Below are 27,216 nucleotides of genomic sequence, written 5' to 3'. Positions count from 1 at the left end.
GGGGGGCACTGAGAACCCCGCACCACAGAGGAAACAGGGAATGTAATCCTCTGCATGCTACCTTGCCATCCATTAAGCTTGGCACCTCGCTTGTTAACATGGCGGCAACTCGTACAGACCAACAGATTTCCCCCGCATCATGGCAGTCGTTGCAGCAATTTGCAAAGTCTGTAATCTCAAGGGCAATGGCGGCCTTGCTCAATTACCTACCCTTCTTCAAGAAGGAAGAGCAACGCCCTCTCCCAGACGCTGTCGAGTCAGATGACATCATTCCGGTGCACTTGTTCGACGATACTGCGGCGGCCCGGGGAATCGTGCTGGTATGGACTTTGCAGTTTGAAGACATATTGAACCCCCATAAATTGAACAATGCTCTGTCAAAGCTCTTCGGAATGGACGGATGGCGGAGATTAGGTGGAAGATTTCGGCAAAGGGTATGGTTTCATGGTCCCCTAAATTGATTGATATTGACCTGCATACAGTCAGACGGTGGACTCGAAATACATGTCCCTCGAAAATTTACAGATGAACGGCCGGCAGTTTATTTCACCCAAGAAGAGTTTGACACCCCAATGTCAGAACATCCACTGGCTTCACGACTACCGAAGCCAACTGGAAGTATCTCTACTTATACGGGGCCGAAGGAATTCTGTGCTCTTGGACTCCGCCCAGAGACGCCGCGCAACATGGACGACTTTGTTCATTCTGACATACCCCAATTCTGTCTCCATGTGCAAACCTTCACCGATGGTACTCTTGTCAACTTGACGTTTTCGCATGTGACAACTGACCTGATGGGGTTGTCTGCCATATTTGAGGGTTGGAGTCAGGTCCTTGCTGGGAAGCCAGAAGCCGTCATCCCAATGCCAGGATACCGGAAAGATGTTTTCGACGACATGCTCAAGTCGCCGCCCAAGGAACAACATGTTCTTGCGGACAAGATTCTTGATGGCTGGCGTTTCAAACTCTGGGGCTTACGAAGCTTGTATGAATCGTGGAGATCCGGCAACATTCAGTCGCGGACTCTGTGTATCCCAAAAGAGACAGTTAGCAGAATGATGCTGCAAGCGAGAGGCCATCTGGAAGAGGAAGCAACTGACAATAAGCCATTCATCAGCGAGGGGGATGTCTTCGCTGCTCTTTCTTGCCTCATGCTGGCCAAGTACCAAGGCCGGGGTACGAATCGAGAGCTGGCAACGATCATGGCTGTGGACCCTCGAAGTCGAGCCCGATCAGTTTTCTTGCCAGAAAAAGCATACGTTCAGAACTCTCCTACAAACGCCTTTGTGTTCTGCCGTGCCAACGAAATCTTGGACCTACCACTTGGGAAACTTGCTCTCCAAGTGCGACAGGCCATACAAGCACAGACCACAGAGGAACAGCTGAAAGCCTCAACAGCGCTCTCAGTGGAGTCTATGAAGACGAGCAATATGCCTGTCGTCTTTGGGAGCACCAACATGGCTGCCCAGTTCATGTCGAATTGGAGCAAGGGAGACCTTGCTGAGAAGTTGGACTTCAGCCCCGCGATAGAACAGGAGGTACACCCTGAGTCTAGAAGGGGAAAGAGGGGACATCCTCTGTATTATCAAGCTTCTGATCCCGGACACAATACTGTCTCCGCCATATCGAGCGTGTTTGTAGTGGTTGGTAAGGACTATGAAGGAAATACTTGGTTTTCCAACTCGTTACCGCAAAAGATGTGGACAGACCTGATGGATTACCTTGAGCAGCTCGGCCGTGCTAGTAGAGAGTCTAAACTTTGACCGACATCTTTTATTTCAGCTGGAAGGGGCTATTGATAGATTGAATAGTTTGTATTCAATATTTCTTAGTCAAGCTTGTGACTTTGTTTGTTCGATGGAAGGATCTCGATGTAGCATGGTATCTCCTTTGGTGAAGATTGTGAGGCATTGGGATGTAGTCAGATTTCACTCTATTCAAATGCTATCTAGGTCTAAGGGCATCTCCAAGACTCCGAGCTTGTTCGCACCACGATTTTCATATGCCCCGACAAATTTTCAAGACTTTCAGAATCTCCCTCTCGACGTCTTTCAGTCACGAAGAGCAGCTTGTGCAAAAAGCACCGGAGTCAACCCCAGTAGCGACATAGATCCCCAAGCCCACGAATTCTGCCTTGGATACCTTAACACTTTCCAATATGCTGCCATCGTCAACCCAACTCGTAAGAACGCACGAGCAATCAGTGGAGCCTTGACGATAGTCCCTGCGGTTGTTATGTTGATACCATGAGTCAGAATTGATTCGGCTACAACGCCAACCGTAGCCAAGAGTAATACCGTGTTCTGCTTGCCGAGCTTGACAGGCAGTGTTTGTAAGCCTTCTTTGGTATCTTCCGGAATATCTCTGATGTCGCATGATGTCTCGCGGAAGAATTGGTATAGGACGGCGAGATAGAAGCTTCTTGCTCGTAAATCTCTGCTTGCACATTGGTACTCCTTCTGTCGGCAGCAATAAGCCATACTGGCTTCGGCACAAACACTTGCCATACAGAATGCGACTACCAAAGACTTTGCTTCAAAGAGCTAAGAATGTAAGGATATGTAATGTGTATAGAATGAGCGTTGAGCTTACTAGAGTTTTGGGCTTGCTTAGAATCCATCCTTTGGATAACGAGTACAACGGGACGCAAGGGATTCCCCAAGCCAGACCAAGAGGTAGGACACGATATATGTCATATATGGTGTGAAAGTCCAACGTTGCAGTACAGACGAGGACAATGGACCAGAGGCCATATACCCAAAGGTTCCATATCCACTCGGCAGGCCGGTTTGATGGCGAGAGGTCTTTGTATGTGTCCATGGCTGAAGAGGAGGATGATTAGTAAGATACCCTTGAGATGGAGTTAATTAGGGTAAAGAGTATGACTTGCAGTCAACAACAGCTGAAATGGTGCCAATAAGTCCGAGAAGCCTCACAGGAAAGTGATAGGACCCGGTTGCAGTCTGTATAGCACCTATGGCTGGAGCCAGATGCCCCAGCCCCATCAATGCGGGCATTACACCGAGGCTGTAAAAGGTATTCGTCCTGGACATATTTGATGTTGAAAAAAGCCGAGAATGTGATCAGCAGATGGAAAGGTTGTCAAAGGAAAGGTACCAGGTAAATAAACGTCATAAGGACGAGAAGAGAAGAGAAATACAACTTAGGATGGGCTGCCATGCTTTCACGCGGACAATCGCCGATACTTCCTCCTCCTGTCACTGACATCTGTCGGCTTCGGGTATCAGACAGTCAATTCTTAGTGATCCACGGCCACTCCGACCTAACTCCTCTCGCCAAGGTGTTTCGTCATTGACCAAAAGCCAGCAGTAGGTCCCATCAGGCCCGACAGGAGCATGTAACTGATGTATCCCAAGCCTCCCACGTTATCACACACACTTCATTACCCAGTGAGCTCACAAAAAGAATGTCAACCAATTAGTGACCCTTTGTGACAAGGATACCTCCGAGAAAGGTTGCCCACCCTCGTCATGTAAGCGAAGTCCTGCCGCAGACTCTGAATCATGACGAGGTTTTCCAAGAAGTCGATCCGACCCTGAATAAGACTTTTGCATGCAGAACGAAATCGATCGTCATTAGGCGGCAGGATTCTCATAGAAACCATTGGCTACTCAGATTCTTGGGGTTGGATCCTAAAAGGTGACGGTCGCATCCTCGAGGTGGGGCAGAAACTAACAAGATATTGTGGTCTTTACTCTAGTCAAAGTTCTTTTCCCCTTGACCTCATTCTTCGCTTTAGCGAGACCTTTACAAGCAGCTTTGACCTCCACTTTGGGATAATTCAGCATTCTTTCCATTCTCAGGCTTTGTCACAATGGCTGTTGATCTCGCTGCCGCCGCCCAGACGTTTCTGCCTCGCATTGTTTTGTACACAATCGTTGGTACCACTGCAGCATGGCTGTTACACCTGATGCAGCCTGCTTTCCAAGCGGCACTCTCCAAGGACTACCAAAAGTTCAACTGGGCTGGTGATAAGAAAGGTGTCGGTACATTCATGAAGGCATCATATGAAGTTGCCCTCAAGTCGCGAGAGTATTTCAAGGAGACTCATCGCAAGGTACGCTATGCATTCTACCTTTTTGGGTCCAAAGCTTATAAGACCAGATAATTGAAGCTGGCCATGGCGGTATTCAGCTCGTTCCAATCCCCCACTGCAGCACGGGCTTCATGCTCATGGTGCCCAAGCAGCTCCTCAATGAATACGTCAAACAACCTGAGAATGACATTTCCCTCAAGAGATACACCCTTCAAGCCCTTGTACCTGACTACACTACCCTTGGACCTCATATAGTCATTCACACCGTCTACAGGAATGTTGTCCACAAAGAGCTCTACCAAAAGGTTGCGGATAAAATGCCCATGGTCAATGAGGAGATGAAGGCTGCTCTGGATGACAATATCGCCTCAAAGCTTGACTCCCATGGTGTTGTGCAGATCAATATGTGGGATACAGCCAGTGCTATTCTCAGCAGATCTGCCAACCGTATTATCTCAGGTCAGCCTTTGTGTGACAATAAAGAGTACAGAGATGCTACCGCTGAATACGCCGCCACATTCTTTGCGTCAGCGTTGTACGCCCGCTTCATCCCACCATTTCTTCGTCCGTAAGCAGCCCCAAGACCTTGATCTCTTGTTGATTGCAGTGATAGGATGCTGATGTTCTACAGGCTTCTGCTGCCTTACATGTGCCGCCCGCTGATGCGATGCATTGAGACTGCTGCCAAGCACGCGACGCCCGTGTTGAAGGAGCGCATGGCCATTATTGATGCAGCCGAAGAAAAGGAAATTGAACCAGATCTCCCCGTAAGTTTCAAGATCTACCATTTATTTTTGACAGCGGCTGATATTTCCCAGAATGACATGCTGAGTGCCATCATCCTGGCCGCCAAAAAGGACCCCAACGGTCCATCAGAATACGAACCAATGGTCATCGTCGCCAGAATGATGGTTCTAAACTTTGTCCAATCGTACACTAACCTAGTCACAATGACCAATCTGGTATATGACCTCATCTCACTCCCCGCAGGCGACTACGAAGCCATGATCAGCGACTTGCGTGCCGAGATAAGCCAGGAAATGGCCAAAGGCGATGCATTCTCACATGAGTTCTTCCAAAGGCTGACGCTAATGGACTCGCTCATCCGAGAGAGCATCCGCTACAACCCAATCGGTGAGACGGGCATTGAGCGAGCCGTGGGTAAGCAGGGTGGCTTCACTTTCTCCAACGGCATCCATGTGCCGCAGGGTGCCATCCTTGCTGCACCTATCAAGGCCTATCAGAGAGATGAGCGGACATACCCTGGCGGGTTTAATCCCCGACGATCAATGGAGGATCCGGAGCATCCTAAGATGACGGACATCTCACCGGATTTCTTGAACTTTGGGCTTGGGAGGGGAGCCTGCCCTGGAAGGTTCTTCACAAGCAACTTGCTCAAGCTTACGCTGACGCATCTGCTTATGGATTATGACTTTGAGAGATTGGACAAGAGACCGGAGAATGTTCGAAAGGTCACCATCGACGAGCCATGTGGACGATTCCTCATTACGTTGAAGAAGAGGAACCATGCTTGAAATGGCATAGATAGATCTCGGCATGTATGTAGAGAAAACTGCAGTAAGAAATTAGTCTCCATCAAGTCTCGATACAGCAATGAGTGACAGGAATGTTAAGTCCGATTGCAGGTTACGACCAGATACGATAGACCAAAAAACCAGAACATCTCGGAGGTTCAGAGGATGAACTACTCTTCCCTAGTCAAGCGTTAGCCCCTCCAATGGCATATTTCATGATCCTAATTTCACTTCCCCAGGAGCTGTTCCCCGCCTACAATAGTGATACCCCGCATAGATAACACACGGACGTTGATCCTTCACCCCGCATTTCACAAGGCAGCAGAATAAAAATCTTGGCAGAGAACATCAGAAAAGGATGAATGCAGCGACCCATACGCATATTGTAATCTAACTTAATCCCTCAAACTTCTGATCTTGATGTAGGATCATGCAAGCCAGGTTTCCAAGATATTTTGGTACTTTTGTAAATTCCCGCTTACTCACATGATGCAATGGTAACCAGAAGTGTAACCCAGCAGTTCATGATGATTCCTCCTGAACAAATTCCAGCAGGGCATTTGTAACTTCGGCGCGTCTCTCAAGCATGACCCAGTGTCCCGCTCCTTCGAGAACCACTTCTTTGTAGCCCTTGCTTGCATATGGTGTGATACCCCTCCCAATTTGATCCGCCCGTGTAACCATATCTCCACCGCCGCAGATACCAAGAACTGGAACTTTGAGCGTGCGTTGCTCATCTGTCAGTGGATCCTCATCCCCTGCTTGGATTCCACGCATGAGGGAACGGTAGTAGTTGAGTAGACCCTTGACGGTGTCCTTTCGTCTGTTTATCTCGAGCCAGCGGGTCTTGTCTTGTTCTGTGAGAAATGGGGGGAGGGGGCATATCCTGTCAGAGGTCAGCCATTCTCGCGTTCCGGTGATGGCTGCAAGACCTGTTATCCATAGGGCATTGTCGTCGGCGTATGCGAGGTGGAAGAATGACTCTAGCTACAACAAATCAGTGAATTAGTTCAACAGGTTACTGGGTCAAGCACATACATGATCGAGAATAACTCGCTCGGCGTCATATGAGTTGAAGAAATACCAGTAGCCCAACTGCATGTACCCAAGCTCCTTCTGACTCCAGACATTAAGTCCATCAATGTCAAAGAATACTCCAGGCGCCGTATAGCCGGCCGACATGAACACCAGCTTGGAAAATCTCCCAGGATGCCAAACGACAACTCTAGACATTACCATAGATCCCCAGTCATGTGAGACACCAATGACTTTGTCAATCTTCTCATGATCTAGCAGTTCTATAAAATGCCCACTGAGACGCTTCAAATTATAAGCTTCAAGGTCAGCACGCTTGTCGGAATCGCCATAGCCGAGACAGTCTGGGGCAATGACCCCATATCCTGCTTCTGAAAGGTCCTCGAATTGATATCGCCAGTCGTAGCGCGAAGACGGGCAACCGTGGATGAAGAGAAATGTTTCTTTGTTGTCCTTGGCGGGGATGTAGTCGTAGGCATAAGTGTCGCCGTCGCTAGTGGTGAATCGCTTGTCAAAATTGCCCATGGTTAAAAAGAAGTAAGCGTCAGCAAAGAGATTTACGAATCAGAGGCGAAACGCTAATTGAACTGTGATTGTTTGAACCGCTTTGTCTGAGTCGAGGAAGCGAGCGCTGAAAGTCGGAGCTATAAAAGCTGTGCGTGGTTGTGCGCTAAAGCTCAGTGAGCTAGTGCCTATTACTCCCACTGTCAAGGGTTAATCACTGGCCCCGCCGTCAGATATTAGCCCCTACGGGTGTTTCGGGCAGCGCATCACAGCAGTCACAAAATCTCAGGTTCCCCAGCAAAGCAGGCAGCGCTGATAATTCTCCCCCATAGCCCAATCTGGCTTTCGGCATCACAGCTCTTCACAATATGCCATCGACATTGGATCCTCTTACTCCTGAAATGCCTGTAGCACCAACGGACCACGAAGAAGCTCTTCAAAGCACTGGAAAAAGGTGAATCGCAAGCCCGAGCATGCTTCATATAGGTACTGATCGATATCACTTGCCAGTGATAAGCCCTCAGATCTCAAAGCCAAAGAAGATGGCATAGTCTTCTGGACGAAACACACTAAACCGGTTCTCACATCTCTTCTCAAATCCGTTGGAGATTACACTCCTGAACAACAAGCTGCTCATCTTGAGTTTCTTGACAACTATATCATCCCGAGCATGGGGCGTGCGCCTGAGAAGGACCGCGCGAGATCACTCCTGACCCCAAATGGCTCACCATTCGAAACCAGCCTAAACAACTGTGACAGCGGCAAGTCATACGTGCGTTTCTGCTACGAGCCCGTGTTTCCAGGCTCAGATGGTGTCACTGAAGACACCATTCCAAGAATTGCCGAGAAGACGGGTGCTGATCTCCGCTGGTTCAATCAGTTTGCCACCGAGTTCTATCCATCCGAGGAAGATGCTGTGATTTTGGCGGAGAAGATGCCGAAGGACACCATTCGCATACCCAAGGTGTTTCTGGCCTTTGATCTCAAGGATGACAAACAGACTATGAAGGCATACTTCTATCCTGTTATCAAGTGGATGACAGCAAAACAAAACTCGGATAGGGCTGGATTTGACCTCATCCGACGGCTTGATCCCCTTGGTCCTTCATTTGGGCCAGCTATTGACATGATCGAGCGGTACCAAAGCAAGCTGTATCAAGACCCACCGCTAACTGTTGTTATTGGTATCGACTGTGTGAGTCCCGAAGAAGGCGCCAGAGTCAAGATCTACATCGAGCCCCAGTCCAATACCTGGGAGGCAGTTGTACAACACGTCACCCTCGGAGGTCAAGTCACAGACAAAACAACAACGGAAGGTCTAGCGATCCTTCGCGATATGTGGCATATACTTCTTAATGAGCCAGAGAATAAGGAATTCGATGAGAAATTCTCAAAGAAGATACTGGAAGATAAGCCTGACGTTAGTGGAGCATGCTTTAGCTGGGAACTCAAGCCTGGCCAGGACATCCCTGAGGTCAAGATTTATGTCCCTCTGAATCAATACTTCAAGAATGACAAAGATGCTACAGAAGCCATGGAGAAGGTGTTTCGGAAGAGAGGATGGGCTTGGGGAATAGAGGGCACGTATGAGAAGATTGTGTCGGATGCATAGTAAGTAACTGTTGATCAAGAGGACCATGATACTGACAACTCTAGTGGGAGCGATGTTGTCGACGATACGGTCACGACACCAACTGAGCATACATTTGTCTCGTTCAACTTCTCCCAGAAGAAGGGGGTATACATGACAACGTATGTGGCACCATTTGTGAGGTTTCCTTAAATGGGCTTCACAATGATGGAGAATCGCAGTTAGTGATAAATAAATTAATGTCTTGCAATATCGTATTAAAATTTAAATTACGAAATGTCCCTGTTATAGGATGTATTGCCCTTCAAGCAGAATCGCCTGGACTCTTCGTTCTCTTCTCAATCTCTACAACCTCTGTATCTGGTGTAATGGGCGCGTCGATCTGGGAAGTAAACTTCTCGGTGGGATCACGTAGAAAGAAACCGGCTAAGACGAAAGATTAGCAAATTCTCCTCGATATTCACTTGGAATTGGTATCTACTCACCAATGCTAGCGACGAGACATAGACTCGCAGTAGTCACCCAGACACCGCGAAAGCTTACACGGTAAGCATCCAGAAGACCGTCGACACCGGCGTGGATTATTTCTGGAGATATACCACGGATCTGTTTGAGAGCCACTATATCATTATGGGCAAGGGCGGGTATGAGTTGAGGCAACTCCCTTTCAGGAAAGCCAAGTGGCAAGACGGCATGAGCTATCTTGGGTGCCATGTTAGATGAGAGTCCGTGGGAAAAGATGGCGTTGAACACAGCTAACCCAATAGATCCCCCCAAACTTCTGATAGAGATCATGAGACCGGATGTAATCGCGATAAGCTCTCGAGGTGTTGCAAAATGAGCTACTGTAATTAGCGCTGGCATGCAGACACCCAATCCGAGACCTAGGGTTATGGGGTATATCCAGAGAAGGGCTTGCGGCGTGGACTTGGACACAGTAGCCATGAGGACCATGAAGAGGATCTTGAAACCAAAGGCCAGGATAATCGGGAAGCGCAAAGCCTTACTCATGGAACACCATATACCGCTCACGATGGCAGAAATACCCAGTGCTATGAAGGCCATGCTGTACTGGGCTCCGATGACAAGACTATCGGTTGAGAAGAGGACACTGACCTCAAAGGCGAAATAGTTGTTGCCACAGTGAAACGCCATGCCCTCGGCAAAGATGCAACCCAACGCGAGTGCAAAGTTTCGATCGCGAAAGAGACGATGGTGAAACATGCCGTTCTTTTTGATCAATGTCTCATAGACAATTAGTGCCACTCCAGAAAGTACCCCAATGAGGAATGTGGCCAGCACATGGGCATCAGTCCATGAATATGGGTTCCCGCTCCAAGCGAGAGACATGCAGAAGAGAACAAGCGCAGGAGTCAAGAAGCCGTACCCGGCCCAGTCCAAATTACGCATTTTCTCTGATACGCTGAGGACAATTACAAGGCTCTCGGAGGCGGATTGTAAAAGAGTTGACATGCGATTGTCGCAACTGCATATATGCCTGCGACCATGTACCAGTAGGCCCGGAAGCCATCATGATGCTCGTGTCTAGTCAACACACCACCGATCAAAAGGCCGACAATTGCTCCCAGAGAAGCAGCGACATTGATACTTCCCTGTGCCCAAGGACGATACTTGCGCGCGATGACCTCGGAGGAAATAGCGTGAAGAAGCGGTTGCGCACCGAACGAAATGCCAGAGATGGCGAACCCAGCGATGACCGTGCCAGAAGATGAAGCTTTAGCGATAATGAGAGAGCCGATACAGCCGCAACTCGTTAATAAAATGAGTATTCTCTTGCGACCCCAGAGATCGGCGGCTTGAGAAGCTGGAATGCCGAGAAGAGCTGTCAAGATTGCAATGACTTCACTGTACCAGACTGAGTCATTGGAGCCACCAACAGCGGCGGAGATGTCTCTGGTCAAGGCACCAGATCCAACGACATTGGCAACTTGTGCGAAGTAGACAAGGTTGATCGACTGGAACCATTTTGTCAGCTCAGAGTTACTGGAATGATGAAGGCGGACTCACAAGTAACAACAGTAAACTCTTCATAGACACTTTAGTATTCTCCGTGGCTTTACCCGTCCTTTCGCTGTACTCGCACGAAGATCTATCAGACATGATTAAAAGAGTGTATAGGTCAAAATGAATGTCATGGAGGAATTAAGCCCCGAATTCTTTCTGGAAACCCGTCGTGGTAGTTATAAGCCATGGGAACACGGCATGTTAAGGTCCTGCGCATTGACGTCGTATGTCCGTCTTGAACCTTATTTTGGCGCATTAACCTCAGTTTCATGATGTTGATGTTTCGAACAGAAAAGGTCATGGCGCAAACTTGCCTATCGCGTTATGCCTTCTAGCGCGAGCGGGCGTAGTCTTCGTGACGATAAGCAACGCGCTTTGACAGCCATGAGCTGGTCGAATGTTCGCCTTTAAATTGACAAACTTCAAGTCTCTTATGTTGATACAGTAACGACGCAGACCGTATTTACTCAGGCATGAAAGGAGGGAGATGAGTACCAGATTTTGTTTTGATCTTGACCGATTAGCCTCGTTTGTCAATATCAACGGTCGGGATTTATCTGGATATCAAGGGCATGAACGATATTGATTAAAAAGGTGCTTGGACTCTATTTAGCATCGTGTATTATAAACACACTTTACTGGCTTCCTTTGAAAATCTTGGAAAAGTCATGCTCATTCCAGTACATGGTCGGCTTCAAGCCCGCCAACTTCCATTTCCCATCAATCTTTGCATAAGTATGTTGCATAACGGCATGGCAGTGACCCTTGGCCTCAACAGTCTTCTTATCGGGTCCTGTGTATCGCTGGTGAGCAGCTCGAAGCTGGTGAGTACCGATTATGCGACCATCGGAGAGAGCTTCGTATTTGGAAGCTCCAATGAAATGCTGGCTGACAACAAGAGGGTCGCCGACAAATCCTGGGTCTGAGACCATGGCGACAAAGTCTTTGGCTGGCATGGCATCCCACTTTTCACCCGTTACGACGGTATAGTCGACCTTGAGGATATTATATTAGCAGGTTTCAAGTTGAAGTGTTCTTTCGGGAACTCGTACAACCAGTTCCGGGGCGACGATGCTGGCTAAGCGATCCCAGTCCTGCGAATCAGTTAGATGAGTTTGCTCTTGCCCATGGAATGACTATACAAACTTTTGCGTCGAGGCTGTCGCCCCAGTCAAACGTAATTGCAGCAACTTGAAGGGCATCTATTTTATGATGTTTGTTACCAATCTTTGGTCGGAACCGAAGGTAGTTGATGGTTTGAAGGTCACTAACCAGCAGGATCGACTCTCGAAGCAACCATGGCGCCGATATGAGTAGCTAAAGAGGTGATTGATTATCGAATATTTATCTGAAGCAGGGATTAATTATCTTGATCAGTCTAAGGACAGACCTAGGGAGTTATTAGAAGTCGAAGAGAGAAATAATCATTATTATGAAGTACGGAACTTCCGATCTCATTCCGCCCGTGTCCCGATAGCGGATCTCCCCCGCCGCTAACTAAAATTGGCCAAGTCTACCAACTAACCTTGAGTGTCCTGGCGTGGGGTAGAACAGCTTACAGCTGGCCTGGATACGCATCTGTAACTGCCGAGAACCTTGATACCAGCCCGGCAGGTCCGGCTGTTCAAGAGCGGAGAAGTCGAATCAGGACATGCCCAAACCAGAATATCTTATTAAATGATCCTAGGTCCACTGCATTATTCTATTCCATGTGTATACTTTAGAGGAAAGCACTAGATCAAATCAACTCATCATTAAAGATATCGACATGATGCCAACTACACACCTACCAGTCAAACCCCAGAAAATCCAGGAACTATTCCCTGATGTAATCATATCCAAAATTACCCCAGCTCCTGAGCATCCCCGTTACAATTACGATGGCTTCAACCCGGGACGTCGAGTTCTAGAAGCAGGTCATGTCCGCTATCTCGGTCGCAGGCCATTCGGCGTACGAACAATATATGAGCGAGACCAGGCCATCACGGTTCGCGACAGCGCTCGACTATACGCAGATATCTTCCGCCCCGAGTCATCAGATACAGAGCCTGTCCCGTGTATCCTTCCATGGAGTCCATATGGTAAAACTGGTACCGGACCTCAGAATTATGACTTCATGGCTCCTTTTCGAGCGGGAATCGCGCTTGATAGCACATCAGGCTATGAAAAGTTCGAGGCTCCTGATCCTGCTGAGTGGGCTGAGCGTGGCTATGCTGTTTTGAACATCGATGCTCGTGGTGCTGGGCATAGCGAAGGAGTGATCGCACGCTGGGGCATTCAAGAAGCAGAAGACATTTACGACGTCATCGACTGGCTGTCTAAACAGCCTTGGTGCAACGGCTCTGTCGTCATGGCAGGAAATTCATGGTTGGCTATATCGCAGATCAATTTTGCTTCCAGAATGCACCATCCTGCACTGAAAGCGATTGCACCCTGGGAAGGTTATACGGATCTGTATCGTCACTATGTTGCCAGAGGCGGACGTCCCCACATTCCTGGCTTTCACCGAATGATCTCAAACGGGCTTGCGGGACCTGAAGGCGTTGAGAATGTTGTTGCCATGCTTGAGAAACATCCGCTGTTCGATGAATACTGGGAGGCCAAGAGAATTCCTGTTGAGAATATCGACAATATTCCTATGTACGTTGTTGCTTCGTACTCGAGCATGTTGCACACGTATGGCTCGTTTCAGACTTTCCGACAAGCCAAGACAGAAAAGAAGTGGCTTCGTGTTCACCCGTATCAAGAGTGTAAGGAATGGTCCTTTCGTTAAGTATTTCCCATGCCACTACGTATAGTATCAGTCTATACTCGTGGTTGAACGTCGCTGATCTGTTATTTGATAAGGGTACGACATGTATCGACCATCCGTTTCAAATGATCTTCAGCAGTTTTTCGACTTCTATTGCAAGCCTGAAATTGTCAAAGACACCAACTGGGAATTCTCAACGCCTCGGGTTCGGCTTTCACTGCTTGGCTTCGAGGCAGACGGGAGTTCCGCCACGACTGTTATCGAGAGGCCTGAGCAGAGTTATCCGCTTACAAGGCAAAAGCTTCGAACTCTGTATCTTGATGGAACAACAGGAAACCTGGTGGATCTGAGACCAGATCAGGAATCCATCAAGTCCTATGAAGGAAGGAGTTTGCGTGATGGACTCGTGAGTTTTGTCATTTCGAAAAAATACGCAGAGACTTACCAAACCTAGACCTTTAGAACTACCTTTGACGTGGCAACTGAGTTGGCTGGTTACCCAAAGGCAGTGCTACACATGTCATGTCCTGACCATGATGATTTCGACGTCGTTGTGCAGGTCCGCAAGACCGACAACAAAGGTCGACAGCTCTCACATCTCAACTGCCCTTGCCCTGTTCATATTGAAGAGGTGCCTGATGTAAACACAGCAAAAATTTTAGGTCCGCAGGGCTTCCTTCGAGCTTCACATCACGTCTCTCTTAATGGAGATGGCGGGCCTGTTGTTTCCGACGATGTGTCGCGTGAGACAGATGTTTTGTACAGCCACCGTGTTCGACAGCCCATCAGTCCGGGGGCAATTGTCCGCCTAGAGATCCCAATCTGGCCTATTGGGATGGTGTTTGCTGCTGGAGAGGGCATAGCACTGAACGTTTCCGGACATGATATGTGCCTGCCTGAGACTGACTTGTGTCGCCTGAGAGAACCAGAGGATCAGAATGTCGGGCGGCATTATGTTCATACAGGAGGGAAGTACGACAGCCATTTGGTCATTCCAGTTATCATGGGGTAGTGCAGGCAGCTTCAGGTATATATAAGAGCTGCTACCTCCCGGTCTCAAATTGGGTATGATTTGGGGAGCTTTTGTGCATGGCCCCTCGCAATAAACATGAGAGTATCAGTGCAGTTCACAATGTTCACATTTCTTCCTCACTACCAAGGCAAGCCTCAGAAAGCAACGAAAAAAGAAGCCTGTCAGACGTCCATCAATGCCCGCCCCAAGAACGCGCCCGAAGGCAGACCGTTCCAAGGGCCGAGATCATCAAGAGTAACATCTCTCTATACAGCAGCCGCTCAAAAGAGCAGCCACCGCCATCCTTGCGGACAGATCGAGAGGACCAGAAAAGGGTATTCACTCTAGGGCATCGAGGATATTCATTCATCAACCAGGGTGGGATCTGTGGCTCTTTTAGGGAACCAAGAGAAGGTCGAATACTATAGAAATGATTCTCTGAAGTATTGTCGACATGAAGAAGAAAAGAAGAAAAGTCCAAATGGCCGGCGGCAGAGCAGACTTTTATAGAGAGCTGCTGTGGATACAGTGACTAAGCGGTTTGTTTAGCGAGTGCAGAGATTTTTTACTGGGCTCGGCGAGATTGAGACGAGGCTGACTAGCTGACGTGCACGGTGATGAAAACTCTTTTTCCTTCATAAAGGTTGCCTCTCATTGGGTAATTTGCTTCTTCTTGCTATTTTATTCGCCGTTGTCATTTTGTTTTACTGAGGTCTCTGGCTGTTTGTCGTTTTCATTCGCCAGCTGGCATGTCCCAGGATGGGGGTCTCGTTCTTCCGCTCCGCTACTGGAAATTTTCAACCTCTGGTTCTCCATTTTCAAACATTCTAAGATCTAAGTGTAGGGTACCTAACAGCAAATTAATGAAAGCAAACACCAAAAGAACACTTCCTTCTTCTCCTAAATGGTTAATAGAGATTAATGAAGACTCCTTAAGTAAGGATACTTAGTGTAGGAGAGAGACAGAGGTACGAGGAGCTTTAGAATGCGTTAATCATTATCACAACACTTGCGGTGCTCCGGTTTCCATGTTCCAGTAGGTTATTGTGTAAGGAATAGTACAGGACCCAGGCTATGGGCTCTAGCTGAGTCAAAGTCTCGATCATTTATCTCGTATTACTGTTCAGAAATCATGGGGTGTAAGACCCTGACTCTACTTTAGAGTAAATCGTCGCAGGCTCAAGGATTCCTGTGCTTGGGATCTCCATTCCGACACGGCCTCTCCAAACATGTATCCAGCCACATAGCACTCTCCGACAAAGTAAAACGTGTCATCACCCAAGGGTCGTAGAATATAAGGAACCGGGCCTCCAGCAACAACACATACTAAATCGCCTTTCCTAAGAAGATTAGGTCCAATTCCTAGCAAACAGTTCGTTGCTCTGAATATCTGTCGGTCACGACAGACGTTGTTCACAGTCTGTCCGTATCTGATAGCCTCTTCATCACAAGGCTTTGCGTTGTTGAAGTAATCCCGACTCCACTTTATAAACGATGCAATATGCTCATTTATCCTATTCTGCTCCTTCAAGATGTTACCATACCAATCCTGTCCAGCTGTCAAGACGAGAGACAACCGAGCTTCTATCCTATTATGGGTACGCACATGCACGTTCAGCCAGTGGTTCAGCTCGGTCTTGTGTTTTTTGAATTTCTTATGACGGGATAGGCGGTCCTTCGTGTTTGCTGTAGGAAGCACTCGGTGAGCAGATGTTATAGATGCGAGGACAAATCCCTGGAGAATCAAACACCGCTCGCTTTGACTCCAAATAAGCTTTGCAGGAGGATTTGGTTTCCAACCAGCTGACGCATCAAACTTCATACTAGCCCTATGAGAGATACCAATGCTCCTAATTGGTCTCACATGCCAACGTGGAATCCATGTTGGAAAGTCGGGGTAAAATAGAGTTGTATGCCGGACTGCAGAAAGGATTTCGAGCGGATTATCATGCGTTTGATAGACCCAGTAGAAGACGCGACTGTACAACCCGTCTGGAAGTAGGCGATAATCCGGAGGGATAGACGTGCGCCCTGGCCCCGTATGTTGACTAGGGAGGCCCAAGATGGCGTATATTCGATCCAAACGCTCTGAAACGTCGAAATTCCGCGTTAGTCGAAGGACATCCAAACACGACATTGAGTCGCCTCGAAACTGAGTTGAAGACATTCGGTACATGAAATAAGCGTTCATCAGACCAGTGCGAGCGTCTAAGCCTCCTTGGAAAGGGCCTGGAGACTTCTTTGACTTGTTGATACGATTAAACATCGTCATCAAACTTTTGTTGTTCCTGATCAGGGTCGTTGCGAGCCCTAACAAAGTCCAGGATATCTCGGCCTTTCCCCATCGAATGACCGCACGTCGGGAGGAGACTAGCTCTTGAACCACCCATAATCGCTTCCAGTAGCCACTCTGAAACACCTCAACGATTTTGCACATAGAAGCCTCGTTCATAACACAGCCATAAATGTTATCGGGTGTCGACGAGGACATATTGTTTCGACCAAGGGTTTTCCGAGCCTCGAACCATGCTGAGGTCAAAGCTTTGATAGCATTGAAGCACATACTCGCACGGATATAGTCCTTGCCAACAAATCCGATGACTCTGAATGCTTGAGAGTATATCCTTTGCATTATGCTGACTTGCTGAAGACGCTCTGCGTGGTCAGATTGGTTAATACACAGTGCATCGGCCCACACAACCCGAATGTGTTGCTCCAGCCGAAGATGCAGCAGAATACGTCGAAGATACGCGTTGATAAATATTTTCTCACCTCGAAGACGCATAGACGCTTTCTGGCCACCACCCTCACTCCACTGATAAGAAATCGCCTCAAATCGAATGTTTGCTGCGTTCAGATCCAGGAGTTCGAACGAGGCCACCAGAGTGTCCTGATTCACTCCAGGCTGGATGGAAAGCACCCGGATGTGTGAGGGAGAAGGTAAAGAGGTATATATATTCGGCTGGAAGAATGTACGTAGAAGCCGCTGACCTAGCCACCCCAATAACCCGGGATTGTGGGGGACATCAACAACCTGAGAAGTTGTGTCAAAGGTCGCTCCATAATTTTGTCCTGGATGGGGAATGCTTAAATGATCGCGAGACATATCACGGTAAACGCTTGCTTCCAGAGCCCGTACAGCATTGAATACTTGGTTTGCAGGTGACGGGGCTGTGTTTGTCTCCGAGCCAGTATCATCAGTACCAAGGTCCAAGTTGTCCAAGTAATTCTCCGGGTCTGGAACCAGCATTAGACGACATTCAGCAAAAAGGCACAGGAATAGGCATGACATACCGGCAGTTTGGACGTTGGGTTGGTCAGTAGTCCCATTAGTGACAGAAGTCTGGGCAATGGCACCAGCGATATTGACGCCAGCGAAGAACAGCACTATAGTCCATTAATTTCCCCATATTATGTGAATTTAAACAGATTTAGACACACAGTTGAGAGCACTTTCGGTTCCCTCAAGGAATACAGACTCAGAAACTCCATTGCTATCATGACCATCAGAGAAATGATCATCTATTTCGTCAAAGCCTGCCTCGTCGTCTCCCTCGGATTCGCTGATAATGCTTTCGATATCCGACTCGTCGGAGGAGGCTGTGACGCCACTATCTGAGTCATCCGAACTTGACATTTTGGTTGCGGCGTATCTTGGGATGGCTGATAAAGATCAGGCGACAATTTGACTTGTTCTATAGGCAGAGTTCTTTCTCATCTTGGTAAGATTTCAGAGGAAGCGGGGAAGTCATTTCTTATCTTATTTTGTGACTTATTAGCTGTAGCCTATAACGCCACTTTCTGCCTCGCGGTGGTTCGCAAATGAGGCTGGCATGGCAGCATAAGGTCAGTCGAGAACAAGCGAGCAAAATCGGCGTTATTTCAATTAAGATTTGTGTTTGTCTTGCTCATAGACTTCGTTCGACGGGGCATCAAGGTTTACTTTAGGGCAATTTCAGAAAGCGTAACTTTATTGAGCGCACACCTTCGCAAACCTATAAAAGCGGCCATCCCTCTGCCCGCCCATCTATTCATCTAACCTCCAGGCAATAATAACAAAAAGTCTTCGCTGCATCCTCAAGCCTTGGCAAGCATGGATTGTTTCTCTTCTCTTCCATCCGAGATCAATGTGATCATCCTGCTTTGCCTCAGGACCAGATCAAACATTAGACCGCTTCTCTCTGCATCACCTGCAATGTTCCAACACTATTGCAAATCGAAAGAGTACATTCAGCAGGCTCACCTTGAAGCCGAGCTTCCTGGATCTCTACTCCAAGACGCTCTGGTCGTTGCAAATTTCCCCTCGAAGAACCCACGGCTACACATCAAGAAATGGAGTAAAGGACAACTTCCGAACCCATTTGAACACCGCGATTCGGGTACCATCGATCGACTTGACAGAATTTACAATCAACTTGCGGGATATATCGAGGACTATATCACAAAGGCCACATCGATCTATCCGCCTCGCGCTTATATGTGTATTCCATGCCCTTGCTCCAATGTCGGCCAGCTGCAGTTTAGAGGCCAACCCACTGGGATCGATATACTCAGGGTAGATACGCTCACAGACCTTGAAAGAAATCGCCTGTTTCGAGCATTTTTCAGATATGAGCTGGTTTCCAAAATACAGTATGTCGAAGACTCGACGGAGCTCGAGCACATTGACGAGCTAGCTGCCCCAACTGTTCGCAACTTCAGCCACGGCGCGGCCGAAGCATTTCGATGCGTTCTCTATTATATGAGAGATCTGTATGGCGCTGTTTTCGCTCATTATGTCGATTCTCGACTTCCCGACATACCGGCCGAAACACCCGCGTAGACAGGCAAATTTGGTCCACATGACGGATTACGGTTCCCTAATAATATATGTTTTTCATCTAATACATTTTTGAAAGAGGCATTTGCCGAGAAACCGATACCGAATAAACTTGAATTATTTGGATTTAATCTGATGACTCGGCTGCTTAATGTTCCCAGAGACGACAGGGGATGTCCGATACGGTTAATGGCAGAGACGCCCATGCGCCTAAAGCAAGAGGATCGGGTTCAGTCGCTGTTAATATTTGATCTTTTCCAAGAAGCAGATGGTTTTCTTCCGATATCTGACAGGCACTGGGATGAATGGTCAAAGATCGGCCAAGCGCTCCGGGAGAATGGTAGGATTGCACTCGCCTATGGGCTCCACGGTATCTCCCTTTATTCTGGACTACAGAGGAAAATTTACCGACAAAGAGCATGGGCATTTTTCGATCATGCGGGCTATTATCCGGAAGGTAACATATCCCGACATTTTCCAACACTCCTTCAGCTTGAAAGCCTGGGCAAAATTCTTGGTGTTTCTTGTTGAGGTTTAATTATAAGCTTGCAATATGCTAGATGAAGAATCTAGTAAGTTTAATATCAACCACCATAAAGTATCCTACGTTTGCCTCTATGGAGCACCGAAAGATCAACGACTTTAATCACGCGGCGTCTCTACACCAAGATCCTACTGCGAGCCATAAAGTAACCGTTCTTGGCCTTCACAGCTTTGCAGTACAGCATACAGCGTCTTTACCCACCTCTCCGGTATAAAGCACACTCTTATTCTTCTCCTGCGTCGAAGGAGCGACATCCAACCCCGGATTTCCAGAGAAGAAGTTCACGGGCTTCAAGCCAACCATCATCTTCTCACTCGGCATGACAGGCCAATCTTCAATACGCGGGTTATGAGTGGAGCCGAAAGTATGCCAAATCACAATATCCTCGTTCCTCACGGAATGGGCAACTCCGGTGTTTCGGCGCCTCGCTATTACAGATGCCAAGCCGTCGCCTCCGGCTGATTGCATCGTGTATTTACCCGCAGGGAAATGATCGTTGTCTTCATACCTGGTTACCCACACCGCGTGCTCCGCAAACTCCGAGCGCTTGGCATGGAAGGATTCAGGGTGCGCGAGAAGCATCTGGCTGTAGAAGGGCATGAGCTTGAAGCCGACTGGGGTACCGGTGATGGGGTTGATTTTGTTCTCGTTGACGAATTTAAAGGTACGTGCTTTGGTGAAGTCAAGATCAAAACCACCTTCCTCTTCGATGGTCTGACACTCAGTCACATAGCCTACGCCGAAAGGATTATGAATGGCAGGATCATTAATGGGAAGTGGCTTGGACTCTTCGACCATGAGTGAGTTGGCATGGCCATCAATTGCAGGGTCAATGCGAAGACTGAAAAGATGCTGGTGATATGGTGCGAGAACTCCGGGCGCCACGATATTTCCATAAGGATATGTTCCCTTCTGATCTATGGAGGTTGGCGCTGTGGAGAGAATGCCCGTTGCCCGAACCTCGTAGAAGATGGAAGCATCTTGACTGAAGTGCCAGGCGAAGATGTACTCGTAGTTGGTAACAGTGATTATAGTCTGTAGGACCAGAATTCGAGAACGAGTTACGACCGGAACGTTCGTGCGGAAGTTGGTATGCTTCCACAAGATTCCATCATCCTGTTCGTGGCAGCAGACGACATTAGGTAGCTTCAGAGGCTCGCCCGATGATGTATTGTGATAAGCGTCGAAGTATTTAATCGTACCAAGACAATCGCAGCCAAGCTGGAGGTTATTAGCATTGATACCAGCGCCATCATTACCAAGATCGAAGGCAGCCTTTCGTGGGTATGGAGCTCGTGGATCACCGTACGGTACGAACATCTCAGCTAACGAAAGGCGATAGAACAGGCTTCGCCCGTCATATCGAACGTCGTGAAGAGTGAGCCCCTCTCGGTAGTTGAAGCCAACTCGGAGATCCCATTTCTCCCAGGTCAGACGATTGCCTTCGATGTGGAATGAAGGACCTTCGGGCTGAGTTACATGTAGTGGCTTGGTAGTAGTCCTCGGGTTTGGTCGCAAATCGGGATGGTATTCGCTAGTAGTAGGAGAGTGAATTCTTCGGCGATCAAATGGTCTTTTCTCGTTGTTTGCTCTTTCGTCCGGTGTTGTTGGTAGACGGTAAACCTTCATGACCCCAAGAGACTCGGATACCTCGGCGCATACATCCAAAGGATAAGCGTAGTAGTTCGCGTTGGGGTTCTCTAATAGCCGTGCATAGAACCAACACTGATAGGGCTTAGTATATCAAGCCCCCTCGAAGCGAAGGGAAGCTTACCATGCTGACTCGATGGGTCATATCATTCATCCCGTCTGTCGCATAAGCCCACGGTTCAACGACAACAGTCGCTCCTTCAGGCAGATCAAGCGTCTTTATCATAGCCTGGACCTCTTCATTGGCAAGACAAGCAGCCTCGACAGCTTTCATGTAATCAGTATCGATGTAAGAATGCTTCCCTTCAACATGCTGCTTCTTGACAACTTTGTCAGCGTCAAGATCGACGATAAGCTCAAAAAGGTGATTCCCTTCGGTCTCGGCTTTGATAGAAGCCTCCACCCTAGCATGGCGGGTTGGCACATGGTCGATGGGTTGATTGAGATGTTCCTTTTCGAGATACGTGATCATTTCCTTCTTGACGGGCTCGAGAAGAGTGATGACGCGGAAGTTGGGGTCATGATTGCCAAAGTGGGGGCGCGCGATGCGTGAAGCCTAGATATCTCAGCTTATCGTTGCTGAGATTGATAATTATTCATTGATGATAACTGACCCTCGAAATCTCCTCGGGCGACAGAGGGTCAAATGGATGAGGCGATGCAGTGGTCATTGTTGCGGCGTCGATCGTCTACGAGGCTCAAATTTGATGGCGGTGTGACTCGGTATGAACACAAAATATGACCAAAGACTCCCAAGTTTATATATGAACAAAAGAAAGTTGGCGAAGAGCGGTGGTAGGTGGCCGATGACGTTGCGCCTTCTAATGACATCGACGATGCAAGATAAACTTCACGACCGGCCCGGTTGGTGTTTTTTGACTTCTGTTCCTGATAATCTCACCAAAAGCCCCAATGTATTGCCTAAGAGAGGGGAAGCGTCACCAAAGCCTTGCCTTTGGAGGTTATAGAACGCGGTTCCCCTCTTGCCTCCAAAGGTAACGCGTCGCGCTAGTGACTGTCATGTGTAGCTCGTTTTGCTGATCGAGCCTCGAAAGGAAATATCGGTTCCGGCCCGGAACCGATGGCTTATCTGTGTAACGGCCCGGTATCTTATCACGGATCATTCATCAAGTTTTAGTAGATCGCTCTGACTCATTCGTCGACATGTGATAGAATGTTGGCGAATGCTGGTGCAGTCGCAATACAGACCAGATCTCACGAAGCGCACTCAAAAAAACAGCCTCGCAGAGAGCCCCCGGCTCTGTATAAAGAACTAAGACATAAGCAGAAAGACTCAAAAAATAGGTTCTTGAAATTTACATCCAGAAATTCGTATTGAAATTGGAACGTCGCACATATTCAGCCTCGCTCGTGAAACCCAACTTCATTTCCAGTCCTGGCGCCACGTTGTACAACATAAGCATTTCGCCAAGCCATCACCCAAGATCTGGTACCCATTTTTGGGTCTCGTACGATAACTTAATCTTGATAAAAAGCATTTTGCTCCTAAACGTTATAATCTGGGGCAGATAAGCGGATTCCGCGATAGTGGACCTTCGATTTCGAAGGACGTGCTATGGAGTATAAGTGACCATCTCGCTAGTTCATCGCCCTTTCTCGCATGAGCATAGACAGTCAAGATGGTAAGATACCTCAGGCAACTTCCAATGATGATGCCCGGGGGCTGTGTTGGTATTAGGGGTTATTGCCAAGCAATGCATGTAACCTCTGGCTTGTTGAGAAATGCATGTCTTATGTACCAAGATATTCTCTAGACTGAGGTAAGCCCCCGTCAATTGGCTCACCGTAACTCCGAATCCTGGATCATCACATCCGAGGGGAAGTCGCATGGATCAAGATTTCCATGTCGACAACAACTGTTATGCTTGGCAACCCCAGACCTTGTCCCGGAAACGGTGAATGAGCCGTCCGGCGGCGATGGGGTCTAAAAACGCCGGTAACCGAAGACATGGATGGCAAAGACCGATACTTTGGCCAATTAGCATTGACACAAAGAAGATGAACGCGTTCGTTGTCTGGTAGCTGGCGGTTGAAATGCTTCGAGGAAATTCTATGCTATTTCCATGAGTGTGACGAGTGAATCATCAGAGCCTCGATCGGCAATTAGGAGAAAACTATCAACTTTGATGGCAGATTCTGCATTCCAATTACAAATAATATTAACAATTTTAATTTGTTGGTGTACAGTAATGATCCGCTAAGGTGACATCTGTCAAATCTGCAATGCTGCGAATCTTACATCTTGACAGCCAAGCATCATCAACGTCTGGGCGCATTACGAAACAGCCCCAACAATTCAATCAGATTTGATTTGCTCCGCTCGTCCGGGATCAAGATCTGTCCAAAACCTCGGTAACAAAGTCTTGGAAGATGAGCGCCTCTCTCTTGGAAGCCAAGACAAACCCCAACTCTGATGCTGTAATGAAGGCCTGGGCAGAGCGACAGTGCTGTACAAGAAAATTAAGGCTCAATTTAGGGCTCATTTAGCGTCTCGGGCATTGATTGCCGTATGCGGAGAAAGGCCAGAAACGTGATCGGAGAATTGCCACCCGAGCCTTGTTTTAGCCCGCCCTATGAGGAGTCAGATCTTGTAACTCTTACATACAACAAAGATAAACTCATTAGCTAAAATGCTACCGAGACTGATACCAGGGATCAGAGGAGTGAAAGAATCTAAGCCACGCGGGTTCCACGTGTCATCTAAAGGCTAAAAGCATCAGCGTGCATCGTTAGGACATGTCGAGAGGGTGACGGTGAGGGGAAGGGGAATATCACATCCTTCCCAGCACGTGGAGGCAAAGATTGTCATTCATGGAAGAGATGTCATCACTGACACAGCAGAGACTTTGGGTGCATATAACCGCCAAGTTTTATCGAGCATCTTGCCTAAATAAGAGTGCATTCCATTTGACCGAGTCGTTGCAGCCAAGAGCAACAAACAGCATCGACGAACCAACCAAGCTTACCCGCCAAGATTGGGATGCGTTATTATGACTTCCTCATACAAGATGCCAAGTTCCGCCAAGTCGCTGGGGTGATGCTCACCTGATAACGAGCTCCAATGCTTTATGTTTTGTGTGGGTATCAGATTCATACTCGTTCCCACCCACTAACACCTTGGCTATTGCTTGGCGAAATTGGTATTCCCGTCGTAACAGGATTTACTCCGCGTGCTCCGCAAAAGCTTAGCCCCCCCTGTTGCATCCCTCTTGCTTTCCCCAGCTTTCGACTCTTGTCTCCCCCAAAGACCAAAGACCACAGACCATGGCTGCTTCTTCTTTTCACCTCCTCTTGGCGGTCTGGGGTCTCCAGGATCCTCCTTTGGACCGGGTTTCCTTCGTAATCTGGATTAGAATGTCTGGGCATTGATACCCCGCGCGGTCTTTGCTGCAACCATTACATTACGACACACGCGTTTGCTTATAAAAAAGGAGCCCGATGTCCCAGTCGCGTGGTCTCGCTCTGCACCTCCACCTTCTCTTCTTCTAGACCCATTCCTTGCCAATTCTTCTTCTCCAGCTTTTCTGTCTCATCTCTTCACCATGTCGATCGGTTCTAGTGATCGACACTCTCCTTCCAAGGAGGAGGAGGGTGGCATTGCTACTCAGAGCGATGGTCCCACCAACGAGCGATCTGTCCCTTATGTTAGTGAGCAGACCGAGAAGCGTATTCTGAAGAAGCTTGATCGACGTATCATTCCTTGTGTCTGCTGGATCTACCTCATGAACTTTATGGATCGAGGTGAGTTTGATCTGAAGCATTCAGCCCTATCGATGTTGACAATTCGATACAGTTAGTATCGGCAATGCTCGTCTCTACGGTCTCGAGGAGGAGCTTGGTCTCACAAGAGATCAATTCCAAATCTGCGTGTCGATTCTTTTCGTCACCTATTGTGTAAGTCGAAGCAACGCGATATCCATCCCATGACACAGTCAACTGACTTGCTGTTAGCTGTTTGAAACTCCCTCCAACCTTATCATCAAGAAGCTTCAGCCTGCACGATACATTGCCGGTCTCGTTTTCTTCTGGGGTATTGTGGCTATTTGCACTGGCTTCGTCAACAACTTTGGCTCAATGGTCGCTTGCCGTCTGCTGCTCGGTTTCTTTGAGGCTGGTCTCTTCCCCGGCATCATGTGAGTACTAGCTTTCTCTATTTTGTGACATGTCTCTGACCTTGGTAATCTCTAGGCTGTATCTAACCACCTTCTATCACAAGAAGCACATCTCACTTCGCAATGCCTACTTCTATTCCATCTCTGCTATCTCTGGGGCCGTCGGTGGTCTAGTTGCCCTTGGTATCGGTGAGCTTGACAACTGGGATGGCGAAGGAGAGGGCGCTGCTGGATGGCGAGCCTGGCGATGGATCCTCACCATCAACGGTATCCCCACCGTCCTGACCGCTGTATTCATCCCTTGGATCCTGCCAAACACTCCCGCAACCGCAAAGTTCCTCACTGAGGAGGACCGTCAGAACCTTTTGGACCTGCGAGCAGCGGAGATTGGTCAAACAACATCTGGTCAAGAGATGCACAAGGAAGACGTCATCGCTGGAGCCAAGGACTGGACCATCTGGGCCCTCTCCATTGCTCAGTACTGCAGTCACTCTGTCCTGTACAGCTTCAGTGTCTTCTTGCCAACCATCATCAAGCAGATGGGTCAATGGACTGATAAGCAAGTCCAAGGTCTTACAGTCCCTGTCTACGCTGTAGGCTTCATCACCTATCTGGTTTGTGCCAACATCAGCGACCGAACCCAACAGCGAGGACTCTTCTGTATCGGAGGAGGTCTGACTATGATTATCGGCTACATTCTTCTGATTGCAAACCAAAGCACTGCCATGAGCTACGCTGGATGCTTCATTGTGGCTATTGGTCTCTGGACCGGCTCTGGATCTGGCATGGCTTGGATCACTGTCAATCAGCCGCGATATGGCAAGCGTGCCTTCGCTAGTGGTATCTTCATCACCATTGGAAACTCAGCTGGTGTTGCCGCCCCTTTCCTGTTCAGCAACGATTACGAGCCCCATTATCGCCCCGGCTACGGTGCCTCTATTGGCATGCTTGCCCTTGCTGTCTGCATCCATACTGCTGTCTATCTCCACTTCAAGCGTCTCAACAAGAGAAAGCTTTCTGGTCAAGAGGACTGGCGCATGGAGGGCAAGACTGAGGAGGAGATTGCTGAGCTCGGCGAGCACAACCCGCGATACCTGTATACTCTCTAGAGACTTCGATCTGCTTTCTCTCTTGGAACTAACTTGACGAGAACTGAGTTAACGTTTTTCATATTGTGGATAAGATTTATTGGATAAAATCTAGATAGATATTCAATCTAAATTGAAAAGTTTTGTCCAGCCTCTGGCTCCTATGCTCTCCGGTTCCACCGCATCGTATGCAATACATAGTGCCGTGGAATGATGTCTTCGGAACTAATACTTTTGTATTCAAACGAAGAGGCAAGCTTATAGTTCTCTGGAGAAAGTCTAGGTGAGAATCCTAACTTTGTGCCAGCTCATCCGACCAATCTCGTACATACTCATCCAAAGACTTGACCAAGATTGAGAACTAGCAAATAAGCCATTTAGGGTGATATCAATAGTTTTATAGATTGATTGACGTTCCAATGTTGACTCATAGCTACCCTTTAGAGGCAAACTATGGTTTTTCGAAAGCGT

General features: G+C 48.1%; 12 protein-coding genes across 12 annotated transcripts; 6 read left to right on the top strand and 6 right to left on the bottom strand.

Annotated features, from left to right (window-relative positions):
- Positions 1 to 98: 98 nt before the first annotated feature.
- FPRO_06833 (uncharacterized protein) lies at positions 99 to 1,763 on the top strand (the record flags this gene model as incomplete). Its single annotated transcript, XM_031228210.1, has 2 exons — positions 99 to 434; positions 483 to 1,763. 2 exons carry the CDS (start codon positions 99 to 101, stop codon positions 1,761 to 1,763), a joined length of 1,617 nt encoding a protein of 538 aa, XP_031078569.1.
- Positions 1,764 to 2,051: 288 nt separating this feature from the next.
- On the bottom strand, positions 2,052 to 2,820 carry FPRO_06834 (uncharacterized protein; the record flags this gene model as incomplete). Its single annotated transcript, XM_031228209.1, has 2 exons — positions 2,052 to 2,543; positions 2,593 to 2,820. 2 exons carry the CDS (start codon positions 2,818 to 2,820, stop codon positions 2,052 to 2,054), a joined length of 720 nt encoding a protein of 239 aa, XP_031078568.1.
- A 1,015-nt stretch (positions 2,821 to 3,835) lies between these two features.
- On the top strand, positions 3,836 to 5,592 carry FPRO_06835 (uncharacterized protein; the record flags this gene model as incomplete). The annotated part of the gene is made up of 4 exons (XM_031228208.1): positions 3,836 to 4,078; positions 4,126 to 4,625; positions 4,689 to 4,824; positions 4,876 to 5,592. The coding sequence occupies 4 exons, from the start codon at positions 3,836 to 3,838 to the stop codon at positions 5,590 to 5,592; spliced, it is 1,596 nt and encodes a 531-aa protein (XP_031078567.1).
- A 522-nt stretch (positions 5,593 to 6,114) lies between these two features.
- Positions 6,115 to 7,152, bottom strand: FPRO_06836 (uncharacterized protein; the record flags this gene model as incomplete). Its single annotated transcript, XM_031228207.1, has 2 exons — positions 6,115 to 6,579; positions 6,631 to 7,152. The coding sequence occupies 2 exons, from the start codon at positions 7,150 to 7,152 to the stop codon at positions 6,115 to 6,117; spliced, it is 987 nt and encodes a 328-aa protein (XP_031078566.1).
- A 347-nt stretch (positions 7,153 to 7,499) lies between these two features.
- FPRO_06837 (uncharacterized protein) lies at positions 7,500 to 8,914 on the top strand (the record flags this gene model as incomplete). The annotated part of the gene is made up of 3 exons (XM_031228205.1): positions 7,500 to 7,585; positions 7,642 to 8,742; positions 8,788 to 8,914. The coding sequence occupies 3 exons, from the start codon at positions 7,500 to 7,502 to the stop codon at positions 8,912 to 8,914; spliced, it is 1,314 nt and encodes a 437-aa protein (XP_031078565.1).
- Positions 8,915 to 9,026: 112 nt separating this feature from the next.
- On the bottom strand, positions 9,027 to 10,843 carry FPRO_06838 (uncharacterized protein; the record flags this gene model as incomplete). Its single annotated transcript, XM_031228204.1, has 4 exons — positions 9,027 to 9,148; positions 9,208 to 10,145; positions 10,235 to 10,698; positions 10,751 to 10,843. The coding sequence occupies 4 exons, from the start codon at positions 10,841 to 10,843 to the stop codon at positions 9,027 to 9,029; spliced, it is 1,617 nt and encodes a 538-aa protein (XP_031078564.1).
- Positions 10,844 to 11,382: 539 nt separating this feature from the next.
- On the bottom strand, positions 11,383 to 12,047 carry FPRO_06839 (putative scytalone dehydratase; the record flags this gene model as incomplete). Its single annotated transcript, XM_031228203.1, has 4 exons — positions 11,383 to 11,742; positions 11,800 to 11,841; positions 11,894 to 11,949; positions 12,020 to 12,047. The coding sequence occupies 4 exons, from the start codon at positions 12,045 to 12,047 to the stop codon at positions 11,383 to 11,385; spliced, it is 486 nt and encodes a 161-aa protein (XP_031078563.1).
- Positions 12,048 to 12,515: 468 nt separating this feature from the next.
- Positions 12,516 to 14,511, top strand: FPRO_06840 (uncharacterized protein; the record flags this gene model as incomplete). The annotated part of the gene is made up of 3 exons (XM_031228202.1): positions 12,516 to 13,497; positions 13,595 to 13,905; positions 13,954 to 14,511. The coding sequence occupies 3 exons, from the start codon at positions 12,516 to 12,518 to the stop codon at positions 14,509 to 14,511; spliced, it is 1,851 nt and encodes a 616-aa protein (XP_031078562.1).
- Positions 14,512 to 15,664: 1,153 nt separating this feature from the next.
- On the bottom strand, positions 15,665 to 18,148 carry FPRO_06841 (uncharacterized protein; the record flags this gene model as incomplete). Its single annotated transcript, XM_031228201.1, has 3 exons — positions 15,665 to 17,748; positions 17,806 to 17,898; positions 17,953 to 18,148. The coding sequence occupies 3 exons, from the start codon at positions 18,146 to 18,148 to the stop codon at positions 15,665 to 15,667; spliced, it is 2,373 nt and encodes a 790-aa protein (XP_031078561.1).
- A 558-nt stretch (positions 18,149 to 18,706) lies between these two features.
- Positions 18,707 to 19,333, top strand: FPRO_06842 (uncharacterized protein; the record flags this gene model as incomplete). The annotated part of the gene is made up of 1 exon (XM_031228200.1): positions 18,707 to 19,333. One exon carries the CDS (start codon positions 18,707 to 18,709, stop codon positions 19,331 to 19,333), a length of 627 nt encoding a protein of 208 aa, XP_031078560.1.
- A 703-nt stretch (positions 19,334 to 20,036) lies between these two features.
- Positions 20,037 to 22,195, bottom strand: FPRO_06843 (putative copper amine oxidase; the record flags this gene model as incomplete). The annotated part of the gene is made up of 3 exons (XM_031228199.1): positions 20,037 to 21,599; positions 21,649 to 22,080; positions 22,139 to 22,195. The coding sequence occupies 3 exons, from the start codon at positions 22,193 to 22,195 to the stop codon at positions 20,037 to 20,039; spliced, it is 2,052 nt and encodes a 683-aa protein (XP_031078559.1).
- A 2,892-nt stretch (positions 22,196 to 25,087) lies between these two features.
- Positions 25,088 to 26,766, top strand: FPRO_06844 (uncharacterized protein; the record flags this gene model as incomplete). Its single annotated transcript, XM_031228198.1, has 4 exons — positions 25,088 to 25,286; positions 25,339 to 25,439; positions 25,497 to 25,678; positions 25,734 to 26,766. 4 exons carry the CDS (start codon positions 25,088 to 25,090, stop codon positions 26,764 to 26,766), a joined length of 1,515 nt encoding a protein of 504 aa, XP_031078558.1.
- Positions 26,767 to 27,216: the final 450 nt, after the last annotated feature.

Source organism: Fusarium proliferatum (genome assembly GCF_900067095.1).
Source record: "Fusarium proliferatum ET1 genome assembly, contig: FPRO_scaffold003, whole genome shotgun sequence".
Taxonomy (NCBI): Eukaryota; Fungi; Ascomycota; class Sordariomycetes; order Hypocreales; family Nectriaceae; genus Fusarium; species Fusarium proliferatum.
This window is presented reverse-complemented; position numbering and strand designations above follow the sequence as displayed.